Source organism: Rhipicephalus sanguineus, chromosome 4, assembly GCF_013339695.2.
Source record: "Rhipicephalus sanguineus isolate Rsan-2018 chromosome 4, BIME_Rsan_1.4, whole genome shotgun sequence".
Lineage (NCBI taxonomy): Eukaryota > Metazoa > Arthropoda > Arachnida > Ixodida > Ixodidae > Rhipicephalus > Rhipicephalus sanguineus.
The window spans coordinates 25,935,209-25,949,459 of NC_051179.1; the positions used below are offsets into that span (position 1 = coordinate 25,935,209).

The 14,251-nt window shown below is 55.8% G+C and overlaps 2 protein-coding genes across 2 annotated transcripts; one reads left to right on the forward strand and one right to left on the reverse strand.

Annotated features, from left to right (window-relative positions):
- Window positions 1-3,100: 3,100 nt before the first annotated feature.
- Window positions 3,101-8,413, reverse strand: LOC119389268 (uncharacterized). Its single transcript, XM_037656470.1, has 2 exons — window positions 6,719-8,413; window positions 3,101-6,400 (listed from the first exon to the last, which is right to left on the reverse strand). The coding sequence occupies exons 1-2, from the start codon at window positions 8,411-8,413 to the stop codon at window positions 3,101-3,103; spliced, it is 4,995 nt and encodes a 1,664-aa protein (XP_037512398.1).
- Window positions 8,414-12,467: 4,054 nt separating this feature from the next.
- LOC119389269 (innexin shaking-B) lies at window positions 12,468-13,599 on the forward strand. The gene has a single exon (XM_037656471.2). It carries the CDS (start codon window positions 12,481-12,483, stop codon window positions 13,597-13,599), a length of 1,119 nt encoding a protein of 372 aa, XP_037512399.1. The 5' UTR covers window positions 12,468-12,480.
- The last annotated feature ends 652 nt before the right edge of the window (window positions 13,600-14,251 follow it).

Below are 14,251 nucleotides of genomic sequence, written 5' to 3' on the forward strand. Positions count from 1 at the left end.
TGTTTTTCAGTTCTAGCTGACGAGGCCACTGATATATCTCGCACCGCCCACATTTCCCTATGTGTAAGGTACGTTGGACACGACACGTCGGGAGTGCCCATACTTAAAGAAGATTTTGTAGATTTCGTTCCCGTGTACGATCTCACTGGCAAGGCGCTGGCGAGCACAATCCTGAACAGCCTTAGAGGTCATGGCTTTGACCTGAACCTACTTTGCGGGCAAGGATACGACGGCGCGGCATCAATGAGCGGCCACCTTAACGGTGTTCAAGCCTTCATTCGTCAAACAGCGCCCAAAGCGTTGTACGTGCATTGTAGCGCCCACTCGTTGAACCTTGCTCTGCTTCACGCATGCAAACTCCCCAGCATCCGCAACTGTTTGGGAACTGTATCCTCAACCTGTACGTTTGTGAGAGCTTCGCCACAGAGGACGAACCAACTGCGAGACAAAGTAGAAGATTTAACACAAGAAAAAAGAAAATCAGTTCTCTCCTTTTGCCAAACAAGGTGGGTAGAGAGTCACGATGCACTTCAGCGTTTCCTTGAACTGTACGTGCCTATTGTACAATTCCTCGAATATTTGGAAGAAGAGGCCGCGTCATCTGATACTTCATCAAAAGCTTCTCAACTGCTCAATGCCATTACGAAGCCCGAGTTTGTCGTTTCGCTTCAGATCTGTAGCGACCTCTTCTCTTTGACACTGCCACTTTGCAAGTTTCTTCAAAAAATTGACTGTGACTTGGCTCAAGCGTGCGATCACGTAAAGAATGTTATAGACGTTCTTTCCACAAAAAGGGCTAGTGCGGAAACGGAATTTAATAAGATTTTTCTGAAGTCGCTCTCTTTGCTGAAGATCACAAATGTTGAGATGGCCCTACCACGCATCACTGGAAGGCAGATGCAAAGAAGCAACGTACCTTCTGCTACTCCCGAAGAGTACTACCGGAGGAATGTGTATTTGCCTTTGCTGGCTGACTTCGAAAATCAATTAAGAGACCGGTTCGATGCCCATAAGAAGGTCGTGGTTGGCCTTAACATGCTGCTGCCGAAATTCTGCGCATCGGCTAGCCTTTCTGATATTGATGATGCAGTGCAGTTTTACCTTGGCGACATTCCTTCCGCTAATGTCATCGAAGCAGAGTTCACACTGTGGGTGAACAAATGCTGCCAGATCGAAGAAAAGAATCGCCCAGCTTGTGCTTTACAGGCCTTAGAGATGTGCAACCGCGACTTTTTTCCGAACATCCACAGCCTACTTTCTATCCTGGCGACTTTACCCGTGTCGACGTCGACCCCGGAACGGACTTTTTCCACACTGAGAAGGCTGAAGAGCTACCTTCGAAATCATATGAACAACGACAGATTGACCGGACTAGCACTGCTCAGCATCCATCGAGAACTTCAAGTGACCCCAGAACAAGTCCTCACAGAATTTTGCAAGTTGCCGAGAAGGAAAAACTTCCTCGTTTAAACTTCCCTCTATGTTTCAAGAGTCGATTAAAAGCTAAACCCAGCTAGCCCAAGCTTCAACCCTTCTATTCTTTCGCAATTACGAGGAAACTATCCAGCAAGCAGAATGTGCGAACGGTAACAAGAAGATCGGAATGTCGGGCGACTTGTTTGTTTGCTTGCATACATACTGTCACGGGCTGCCATTTTTGCGACCCGGCGTAACGGCAAATTAACGGGCGCCGCACTCCCCCGCTGACCGGTGGAACCGTTCGCTCATGAAAAGACTGGTCTTTAGTGCAGGGAAGTACTGAATGGGGTGTTCTTCTTCAAACGTTAGTCGCCGATGTTTGATCCTTTGTACCTACGGCGGCGTCGGCAGGGTCGTCAAAGGCCGCGATGCACCCCGAACCAGCTGTAGACTGCAAGACGCACCGGCTGAAACCAAGGAAACTGACCATTCCCACGGGCAAAACTGCTTGTGGACAAGCCGTATGAGAGAACCCCAACAGGTTGTCACTCTCGCTCAGTTGAGGACCCTCTCCTAATTAAAAAGGGACGCGGTCAATATATTTTTAGGGTGGAGTTTCTAACAATGAAACGTGCATGATTGGACCCATGTAGAGGTCTCTTTTCCCCCAGGACGAGAATGAGGGGACACGGAGGTCGATTTAAGCGCAGGATTTCGCCTTGCTAAGCAGTCTAGTTGCTGGCCAACATGGTGTAGAAGGAGATCAAGAAGTATCCCTTAAGTGGTTGTGGCTCCGTATCGGCTGGCCACCTAAACTTAGCCATTCGTCTAGTTGTGACGCGAAATTAACGTCTGTAACGTAGGCATCGGTACTTGAATCTCGAGTAAGTTCAACCTGCCCGAGATCGGCTTCAAGCACTAGCCTACCGGAAACACCAGCGCTGCAACACCGCCGACATCGCAGTTGTGCCAGAACTCTCTCTGACTTCTTGCATCCGATCGTCGTGGACTCAACGCTGCCGGTCATCACAGGTATCCCTTCACCTGTTTATACCTTCGGACTTTCTCATCTGTAGTTTTATTGTTGGTTAGTTTTGTGTAGTTTGTAATACTTCTCTCTTGTAAGCTGATTTATTGATTTTATATGTATTTTGTTAGTTGGTATTAAGTGTTGTACTAGATTCCTCGTGCTGCAATATCACTAGAGTTTTGTTTTTCCCCACACACGTCTCTGATCTCTTCACTGTCTCTGCTTACGTACGGAACGACCTAACCTGCTGCCATTCCCGTCGCCGACTTCGCGCTGGCGACGCTAGAGTGGCAGCTTGTAACACATACATACCGTTTTTGTACCGTGGTTACATTGTGTTACTTCATCAGGAGCCGTTGGTCGCGGTGTCCCCGGCTTTGGTGGTGCTATTGTCCAAACTTATTTCTTGCTTTAACCAGAATTTGAGGTTGACATACCAATTTCTTTATTTGGGTACAAATAATTGAAAAGTACCATCGAATTATTACAAGTAAGCGATGTACTTGATTTATTCACAAAAATAAGCCAGTATAAATCTTAAAAAATGGCAGCCGTTCTACACGCAAACCCCCCCCGAAAAAAATTCCTGGGTACGGCCCTGTCGGAGTGAGTAACAACTTTATTAGTCGAAGGGGTGAGGGGTAAGGGAGGCTAAGCCACGAAGGCTGCCAGGCTGTGCTTCTCGATGACTTCTTCTGCTCGTTTCAGGACCCGTGTCTGGATGTCTCTCTCGTTGCTGGAGAGAAGGGCCTCCCATTGTTCCTCGGTGGGGGGTGAGCAAAGGAGGTCGGCGGGCGGGGGATCCTCCGGGCAGCCACAGAGGATGTGGTTCAACGAGGCAACGTTGCCGCACATGCAGCAGCGTGGATCGATGGCACCTGGGTGCATGTATGAAAACACGAGGGGGCACGGGAAGGTGCGGGTCTGGAGGCGACGCCAGGCGATCTCGGACCGCTTGGGAAGGCTGCTGTGAGGATGTGAATAGAAATATCGCTCGAGGCGATAGTGCTGAGTGATGTCGTGGTAGGTGACCAGGGGCTCCGGCACCAGGGCGTCCGACTCTGAGTGGCCCACCGCTCGGTCGACGAATCCTCGAGCGCGTTGGTGAGCTGTCTCGTTGCCGGGGTGACCCGAGTGGGCGGGGACCCAGATCAGTTCTATGCGGCACTGCTCATCTTGCTGCAGTAGGGGCCGAAGTAGCCGTAAAGTGGTAGGCGAGACGAGACCTCGCGCGAAATTGGAAATGGCTTGTTTGGAGTGGCTGATTATGACGCTTGCGTCAGCCGAGGTCGCGGCCAAAGCAATGGCCACTTCCTCCGCCTCGACGGCGTAAGGCGTTCTGACGGTGCCAGCCGTGATGATCGGCCCCAAAGGAGCTGAGGAGGGCGACACGGAAACGACTACGAAGGCGTCCCTGCGTGCATTGTATCGGGCCGCATCTACGTAGGCGACGGCCGGGTGGTCGGCGTACTTTGCTTGAAGCATGGCGGCACGGGCTTGGCGGCGAGCGTCGTGGTGGCCCGCCAGCATATTCTTAGGTAGCGGCTTGATGTAGAACGCCGCTCGAATAGCATCGGGTAATGAGACCAGATCCGGAGGGTGGGAGGAGGTGTCGTGGCCGATGGAGGAAAGGATGTGGCGACCGGTCGGCGAACGGTAAAGGCGTTGCACTTGAGCGGAGCGGTGAGCCTCAATCAACTCGTCGAGCGTGTTGTGTACACCCAAACGGAGAAGACGATCGGTGGACGTGTTGGGGGGAAGGCCGAGGGCAGTCTTGTATGCCCGGCGGATGAGGACGTCAATTTTATCGCGTTCCGATTTAAGGAGACGTGTATAAGGAAGGCCGTACGTGAGGCGGGAAACGACGAAAGCGTCGACAAGGCGAAGTAGATCGTGTTCTCGCATGCCCTCACGCCGCGCACGGACACGGGCGAGTATACGTGCGGTCTGCTGCACCGAGAGCGAGAGCTTGTCTATGGTGTGTGTATTATGGCGGTTGGACTGTAGGATCAGCCCGAGCACGCGGAGATGCGAAACGACGGGGACAGGAGTAGAGTTGGCATGAACCGTGATGGTGGGGTGGGGAGCTTTGTAGCGACGCCGGTCGGGAGGCCGCATGAGAAGAAGGGCCGATTTGGCCGCTGAGCAAGTAAGACCGGCCGCGTGCACGTGGGACGTGACGACGTCGGTTGCGCGTTGCAACGTCTGCTCGATATGGCCGTCAGAGCCCGACGTGACCCAGAGAGCAATATCGTCCGCGTACAGGGTGTGTTTAAGACCGGGGATACGGTCCAGCTTGCCAGGAAGCGAGCGGAGGACAAGATTGAATAGAAAAGGCAACAAGACGGCGCCCTGAGGGGTGCCACGAGGGCCAAGCTCGTACGTAGGAGACGGGAGGTCCCCTATGATGATTTCGGCCGTGCGGGCGGTGAGGAACGCGCGAATGTAGTTGTAGGTGCGGGTGCCGGGGTTGAGGGCTGCGAGTTCGGCAAGGATAGCCGAATGGGAGACGTGGTCGAACGCCTTGTGAAGGTCCAGGCTAAGGAGAGCCTTTGTGTCTGAAAATGTGGGTGGGTCGAGGAGATCATGGTGGAGTTGTAAGAGGGCATCTTGCGTGGATAGGTGGGGGCGGAAACCAAGCATGGTGTGGGGAAGGAGATGGTGTGCGTCCGTGTACGTTTGCAAGCGAGCGAGAACGACATGTTCTAGAAGCTTTCCGACGCACGAGGTGAGTGAAATGGGCCTGAGATTCTCGATTGTGAGTTTCTTGCCCGGCTTGGGGATGAAAGCCACGCGAGCGTGTTTCCATGATTGGGGGAGGTTGCCGGAGCGCCAGCACTCGTTGAGGAACGAAGTGAGGGTAGCAACCGAAGGGGCGTCGAGGTTTCGGAGGAGCTTGTTGGGGATGCGATCTGGGCCGGGGGCGGAAGTGGTGCGGAGCTTCTGTAATGCCGCGTAGACCTCCGCTTCCGTGATATCGGCGTCCAGTACTGGGTTGGGGGCCCCAGAGTAGGACGCGAGAGGGGGAGGAGGTGTGCCAGGAGGCAGAAGCTGAAGGTATTTGGCGGACAGGTCTGCCATCAGCGACGGAGTGTCGCCGGGGTAAGCCCGGACCACTCGTTGTAACTGCTGCCGAGCGACCGACTTGGCGGAAGCAGGGTCGAGGAGGTGGCGGAGGAGATGCCAGGACTCTTTGCAGCCCAACTGACCAGAGAGACCCCAGCAGAGCTGCTCCCACTGTTGGCGGGCGAGCGCGGTGGTGTGTTGCTCGATCGTACGATCGAGGTGCGCGATGCGGCGGCGTAAGCGATGGTTGTGACGTTGCTTCTGCCAACGGTTGCAAAGGCCGGTGCAGGCGGCCCACAGGTGGGCAAGACGGGCGTCAGTTGCCGGATGGTCCTCCGTGGTGGGGATCGAGGCGGTGACTGCGTCGAGGTCCGCTAGCAGCTGGTCGGTCCACGTCGAGAGGTCCTCGATGTTGGAAGTGGCGGAGTGCAACCGGCGTTCTCGGAAAGCGTCCCAGTCTGTATAGCGGGCCGTGTGTGGGCGCGGATTGCTGGGGGAGGTGAGAACTTGAATGGTGAGGACATAGTGGTCACTGCCGAGGGACTGATGCGTGTTAGACCAGCGCGCGTCGCGCACGCTGCGGCAGAAGCTGAGGTCCGGGGTGGTATCGCGGCACACACTGTTGCCGATGCGCGTTAGTTGCGTGGGGTCGGTGAGCAGGGAAAGGTTGAGGTCGTGAGCGAGCTGCCACAGCCTCCTTCCGGGGCCATCTGCCTTCGAGTAACCCCAGTCCGGATGCTTGACGTTGAAGTCGCCGAGAATAAGAAGGAGTGATTTGGCTGCTTTCGCTGCAGCGGCACGGAGCAAGGCTAGGAGAGACGCATCTTCAGTGGAGCGAGGGGGGTTGTACACGTTGAGAATAAACAGAGAGGGCTGTTCACGTTGCTGAGGTAGTATCTCGAGAAAGACGTGATGGACTGCAGGGAAGGGTAGATCGTGTCGATTGACGGCGAGCGTCCGCCGGGTGAGGACGGCCGTCACGGGATGGGGCAGAGGATGGTGAGTTACTTGTAGGCGACGTAACCCGAGAGGGAGACGTCGGCGTGAGTTTCCTGTAGTACGATGATATCAGGCGCGTCCGAGGGGTCTAGTTGTTGTAGGTGGAGAAGGAGGTGGTTACGCTTGGGACGAAAACCACGGCAGTTCCACTGCCAAATGGTGACGATGGATCGGTCAGCCATTTTTAACAGAGGAAGATGTTGCCTCGGCCGGTGTTTGCGAGGTTCGGGCGGCGCCGGAGGAGGTGGTGGTGCGGGCATGGAGGGGTGGGTTTGCTCGGATGCTTCCAAGCATGGCAGTTTGTAGGCCATCAACTGTTGACTGTAGAGATTGGAAGGACGTGGCGGGGGGGTAGGCGGCGAAGTCTGTGCGCAGGGAATTTAGAGCTTCGTGCTGTGCAGTGAGAAGCTGGTGGACGGAGTTGAAGCGGCTATCCAACCGCTTTTCAAGATCCACCAAGGCCGTCTTGATGGATACCTGGACCTCTTCAGAAAGGTGAAGAGATTCAAGGGGAGTGTTGGGTCGACGGCGCTTGCCAGTGCATCCTTCGGGAGTCTGAACGTCCATGTCGGAGGAGGAGCAAATGGTAGAGGGCAGAGAGGATTTCACTGTGATGGCTGATTCCAGCTTCTCTTCAAGAGCTTGCAGTTTCGCTTGGAGGGAATCAATTTGGGTCTTCTGAGCTGCAATTTGAGCGCTTTGTGCAGTGACCTGCTGTCGGAGGGAGGCGTTTTCTTGCTGCAGTGCAACAACCTGCGGCTCCGAGGGCAAGCCGGGGGCGCCGCGGGGCCATGTCGAATTCATGGGCTGTGATGCGGGTTTAGGCACCGCTGGTACGGGGGGCGGAGAGGCAGTAACCAACTTGGGCGGTGGATCTGGTGAGGGACCACTTGCTGCTTGCTGGGAAGAGCGCACTGCCGCTGCGGGCGGAACAGGCTGTTGTGGCGAGGGGTGTGTGTCAGGTACCGGGGCCTTCTGGCGTTGAGGGCGCTGCACGTAGCGGTGTTTACAGTTGGAACTGTACGTGGAGTGATTCCCATTGCAGACGATGCAGCGGGGGTTGCAAGTGGGTGGAGATACTTCGGGCGGTGTGGGGTGAGCAGCGCCGCACCGATGGCACCGCTCCTGCCGCGGCTTGGGGCACACGTCGGTCCGGTGGCCGGTCGAGCGGCAATTGTAGCAGGCTTCCACCTTGTTGCGGAACGGAAGGAGGCGAAGCTGGACACCGTGGTAGAAGATCCACCGCGGTAGTTTCGGCTCCATGAGGGTGACCAAGATGTGAGGGGCCTTGCCCATGCGGCGGCCGCCCACAACAGAGAGGGTAGGATTGCTTGCCTGAAGGTCTTCAAGGATGGCTTGGTCGGTGAAGTCGTCGAAGGCGTGGTACAGTGTGCCCCTGAGGGCATCGTCTGGCGGTGGGGCGTAAAGGTGGACGGGGAAAGTGTTGCCGGAAACCGTGAGGGAGGTGATGCGGAGGTATGCTTGAGCACGAGCCGAGTCCGCGACGCTGAGCGTAAAAGTGTTGTTGACGGGGTGGATCCGCACCGTGTCGCGAGATGCGGGCGGGAGGTCTTGCAGGCACGCTGCTTGCAGCAAGGCGCTGTACAAGTGCCAAGGCTGGAGCTTGGTGAGTTCTACGGGGCTTTTGGGGCGGCCGACGATGTGAATCGTGTCCGCCGGGAGACGAGGGAGCGGAGCGCGGCGGCGGTGCTGCGGAGGCGATGCATTTACCCGCTTCGACGAAGGCAGAGAAGCCGGCGTGGTGGTGGGCTTAGCTGCGGCGGTGGCAAGGCGCAAGGCTGCGCGGCGTTGCTCTTGGGCGCGGAGGCCTGGGGACTGCCAGGATTCGTCCGAGAGTTCCTCGGGGGACACGTCCTGTCCTTCGACAATATACTCCATAGCGGTGGACAGCTAGGAGATGGGCGACGAGGCAGCGGCGGGCGGCCGGGCGGTCGCTCCGTCTGTCAGCTGATGTGCAGGCGGCCGCACTCGAGCTAAGCCTAAGAGGCCTAGGTCGGTGCACGGCGTGGTCGAAGGCTTTCGAAAGCTCTCCAGGGCCACCCCGGGCGAGTTTCGCAATAAAGTGGATGTCGAAGAAATCCAGACAATGTGCTCCAGCCACCCGCGAAGAAATTATCCGGATAGGGTCGAAAGGACCGGCGCGAGGGCCGAAAATTGGCGGAGCCGAAGTGAGGTGCGACTGCTCTCGACGGTGATCCGCCCCCGAATCCTGGAGTTCGGACATACGTGTCGTGGCTGAGCTAGCTAAAGCCTAGCAACAACCTATAGTCGGATACAACTTAAGAAGTCAGGAGAGGCCCCGCCCAGACGAACCGAAGGCTCCGCCTTCGGTTCGTCTGGGCGGGCCCGCTCATGACGTCAGTCCCGAGTGCGCGCCCATTGGTGCAGGCTTGTGTTCTTCCGCCTTTGAGGAGGAAATGCCGCTGACTTCTAAAGTTGTATCCGACTATTTTTTTATAGAAGCAACCAGATTAGACTTCAGAATCGTCATGCGATAGAAACAAAGTGGATGAAAGATGTTGCTGGGCTAGTTTGTTAGCAGGGGTGTAGCCAAGGGGGGGGGGTCAACCCCCCCCCCTCCGAAATGTTTCAATTTTGCTTGCGCATATATACACTCACACATACAAACGCACGCATGAACATACATAAAGTATGGTTGAACCCCCCCTCCCCCCCCCCTCGAAAAAAATTTCTGGCTACGCCCCTGTTTGTTAGCATCCATGATAGAGTGAGCTAAGTGCGACATACAGGCATGAACACAGTGCTGTTTCCATGACTTTTAAGTGCGAATGCACTTTATAAGCGACCCTGAATCCGCCGTCCCATAGCAACGGCGCGAGGAGCGGAGAGGAGCGTCTGTAGCAACGGCGCAGCGACGTCACGCCCCACGTGACTGCGCGCGCTCCGCCCTCCGCTCCGTGGCTGCGCGCGCCCCGCACATTGCCTGTGGTGATGAAGGCCGGCGGCGAGACGCCGAACGAAAGCGTGCGAAGCGAGCCGAGCACCCCGAAGCCGATCTGGCGCGGGGACGCGCGATGCGTGAGCGAGCGCGGGCCCTCGAATTCGATCGGCCGGACGCGCGCTTCAAGAGAGACTTCCTGGACCGCAGCTTCGGATACAGCTGCGCGGTGTGCGATCGACTGTGGTTCGACAACAACCTGAGCCCCATCTCGGGCGTGCGCAACGCCGCCAACAAGTTGAACGCGTTGCGGGTTCTTTGGAACGAGTTCGGAAGACAGATCATCATCATCAGTAAAAGTGCTTTGCACTTAAAAACGGCCAGACCTCCGTGGGTCGGCTGGGCGTGCTCTCTCGCTGCCGTCTCCTTCGCTCGGCTCTGCAGTTTAGTCGCGCGCGCCCCCTCATAGCATCACCCCGTGCTTCGCACTTCCTCATACTCCCCTTCGGGGAAATGCGGGTTTTTTTTTCTGCGTCCTTCCTTGTCAAGTCGCGCTTATACTCAATATCAACAAATAGGAATGTTATACGAAGTAAGGCTAGCAGCTAACTTATCTGGCGGTACTCTAATACAAAACGCTGGCATAAGGGAATGCGGCCGCTCCAGGGAGCGAAGCGGTTTTCGCGCTGTCTGTCGCTTCAGGGCGAAGTGGTGAGAGCATACAAGGGTATGACCCTTCTACTTATCTCAGTCGAGATAGCGCGCGCGCCACCACGCCCTTTTGATCAAAGTTTGCAGTCGCTGCCCGAGTAACACAGCCCCCCCCCCTCCCCTAAGCCCCCTTCATGCTCCTTTGTCTGACCGGCGCGGGCCCGACGGAGCCGATTGGCGCGTTTCATATCCCCTTGAGCCCTTGAGCCGCGCTTGTCTGCAGCCTTTGCAAGCTTTCACTCGCACGTGGAACATGCGAAACGCGGGGCGATGTTATCGATTCGGACTTTATACGGAACATGACGGCAATGGCCAAGATGAGCCTCGATTAGCCCTTCACATAGCATATCCCTTGACATTGCATACGTTGACATATTCACTTCTATTGGAAATAAGAGGAGGAATAAACTTTAAAAAAGAGCCGGCGTTTAAAAAAGAGCCGGCGACCGATTCGAGTCGACCAAGGTGGACGGCGTCCTAGCCCAGGAAGCCGTGGGCCTGAGCTGACAGCTGGGCCCTGTTCACCAAACGTCGCTGGTCTTCAAGGCTCGGAAGGGAAAATGTCCCTACGTGTTCCACCACCTTGCTACAGTGTACTAGAATAATCTTGCCCCATATCATGCATGGCATGGATAGTGTGGCAAAGCGGTAGGTGTGAGAATGCGGAAGCGCGTGCTCATTGGAAGAGATCGAAAGCTGGCGGATCAGCACCAATTGGAACTGCTGCTGTAGAGCCATATCCAATCAGCGCGTGCTGATATGAACAAGTACACTCTGTAGGCTCTTACAATTAAGACCACATACCTGAGGGCAAAGACGGATCCAGGTGCCTACTTTGGGGGGGGGGGGGGGGGGAAGAGAGAAGTAGAGAGTGGGGAAAAGATCTTCCTTCCCCCTTTTTTTGGGCATTGGTAGCCGAAGCAACCTGACGAGCTAATAATGGGGAAGTGCTAATTGTGGAGAGCTAATTGAGGTGGAGGACAGGCACTGAATGGGGAGGGGGGCGATCGCCCCCTACCGCCTTCCTTCTGGATACGCCACTGCCCGAAGGATGCACCGGGCCCAGAGCATTGCTCAGGCCAGCAGTGCTCTTTACATCACATTTGCAGTGCGCCGCTAAGAGTGCTTTGAAAAGTATCTAGGAGGGTCAACTCCCCTCGAATTTTCTACATTCTCTCTGGATGTATATATGTAACACTGGCGTAGCCAGGGGGGGGGGGGGGTGTTAGGGGTTCACGCACCCCCCGCCCCGAAAATTTTCAGTTTTGCATGTATACAAACACACACATACAAACGCACGTACGAACATACATAAAGTATGAATCAACACCCCTCCCCCCCCGAAAAATTCTGGTTGCAACATACACCCCGCACCTTTGAAATTTTCAAACAGCTGTTGTGTCCTAGGTCTGACAGCAGTAGCGTAGCCAGAAATTTTTCCGGTGGGGGGTGGAGGGGGTTCAGTCATACTTTATGTACGTTCGTGCGTGCGTTTTATGTGTGCCTGCATATATCCACATGCACAAGTGAAAATTTGCGGAGGGGTTTAACCCCCCCCCCCCCCCCCCCCCCGGCTACGCTGCACTGTCTGACAGTATCAAAGGCCGCCATATTCTATAGTCACCGTAACTGGAAGTCGAAAATACAGGAGAGCTCCAAAGCGCGTAGTATATATCCCCGGCCACTGCCACCGTGTCCCCGGCTTTCGAGATTTGAAGCGAGAATCTGAAACTGTATCAACTGTCCTCGCCTTTCGTGTTTTTAGAGACCTCTCCTTGCTATGTTCGCCACCAAGGCAAAAAATACTCACGCGCACTCCCCGTTCCAAAGGCGTAGATTTTATTTCGGGTGGGATCCGACCCCTTTTTGTGCATGTCTGCGTGCGCGCGTATATGTATACACATATGCATGCAAACTGCAAAAGCGTCGGGGAGTTTGGGGGGGGGGGGGGTGGAACATCCCCAACCCCCTTTTCTGAAGTGTCATCCCTAGATCGAGTGTGCCGTCTGCGGTGTGAGTAAGACATTTATTTTCATTTAATGTTGTCTGGGGCGCTGCGCTCATATAGGGTGGCCAAGTGAAATTCACAGCGTTCGAAAAAGAACGCTGCCAGCGTGCGAGCGCGTTCGGCGTTTGTGCCGGCCAGCGCACGGTCGCGCTGGAACGCGGGGAGCTCGCGCTGACCAGCATTCCAGTGCGTTGATCGCTGCGCTCGGTCACGTGGCGTTATACTTCCGTCGCGAGCACGAGCCGCTCGACGCACCAGGAGTTTTTGTCTTCAACCCCCTTTTCTGCACCGACCGATAACTTTCGACTCTTTCGACTATTTCGAAAAATGCTCCACATCCTCGGAAATCTGAAGAAGCTCTTCAAGGTTCGGAAGGTGCACACCGACGGCAATGTCTTCCGCCTTCACACCGTCGTCACGGTCGCCTTCTTAATGGCCTTCGGCACGATCCTCACCACGAGGGAGTACGTGGGGACGCCCATCGACTGCCACTGTCCGACTGTTCCGAAGAGCGTGGTCGACTCGTTTTGCTGGGTCGAGTCCACCTTCAGCTTTCGCCCCCTCTTCAACGCGTCTTACAACGCGAGCGTCGTCTACCCAGGCGCCGGTCACAAGCCTCCCAGAAGGGGACTCGGAGACCGCAAGTACCACACGTACTACCAGTGGATCTGCTTCCTCATGTTCGCCCAGGCGCTGTGCTTCTACGCACCCCGCTGGCTGTGGAAGGCCTGGGAAGGCGGCAAGGTTTCCGCCATCGTCGCCGCACTCGACATACGTTCCGCCATGACGCAGAACAGCGCCGAACTTCGGTCCCAGATGGTGGACTTCCTGGTGCTCAACATGAGCCACAATCGCTGCTTTCTGGTCAAGTACCTCCTGTGCGAACTTCTCAGTGTCGCCAACGTCATAGCCCAGGCGGCCTTCACCGACTACGTTCTGGGAGGAGGGTTCCTGACCTACGGCTGGGACCTAGTTCGCTGGCATCGCGGCGAGGACCACCGGGAGTTCGTGAGTCCGGCCGTGATAGCGTTCCCGCGCATCGCCATGTGTACTTTCCTCAAGTACGGCCAGTCCGGGTCGATCGAGAACCTCGAGGCCATATGCGTTCTCCCGCTCAACATCATCAACGAGAAAGTCTTCGCATTCCTGTGGTTCTGGTACGCGACCATGCTGTTCGCTGGCGTGTTGGCAGTGTCCTACCGCGCGTTGCTGTTGGTGAACGTGCCGCTCAGGCGTCGACTTCTCAGCTGGCGTTATCCGGACAGTCGGCGCATCGCGGCCCTCGTCTCAGCCATTTCAGCCGGCGACGTCTTCCTGCTAAGCCTGGTGGGACAGAACGTAGACTCGCTCGTCTTCAGCCAGCTGGTGGCGGAACTGTCACGCAGGTTGATCAACACGATCAACGTGCCGCCCGTCGTGATGCCGTCCGCTCCACTGCCGCATTGAAGACGGAAATCCAACAAATGCTTGTTTGTTTGTCTGATTATCATCGCGGCCGTGTGGTTGTACCATGGGAGTGCGTCTCTCTCATTGTTTGTTCTGGTGTGATTTCCCGTTTCATGTTATTTTCAGTTCCAGTTGTAAACCTTTCATACCACCGTTTTTTCACGTGTTCATGTTGGTAGCTGTGCGAGGCAGCGGGTGTCTCATCGACATTTTCCGCCGATGAGAGTTGGCGTCGCGATTCCGGCTCGCCATCACGGGGGAAAAAAGAAAAAAAAAGAATGTCGCGGAAGAACGTAGAGAGGAGACGGAGACTACAGAGACGCCAGGTCCGATCGGATTTCTCGCTCCAGCCACCAGGCAGCCCTCAGTGAGGGCTGCCAGAGGCACCGTTTTTAGCCAGTTAGTGATGGCTCCCGTCGCTTAGGCAGTGTTTCGTGCCGACGGCCCCACAGAAAACCAATGCGTTGCCACTACACTGCAGGTGCACGTGACAAGTGCGCAGGGAAGCCCCCCCCCCCCCTTAATCATGTAAAGGGCGCGCCAATTCTGCCCCGTGATTTTACTTAGTCGTATCTTTCACGTAATTTCTTAATGCGCAGGGTTATGATTACGCATATTTTTTTACGATAATGGCGACCTGATGTTGCATTCA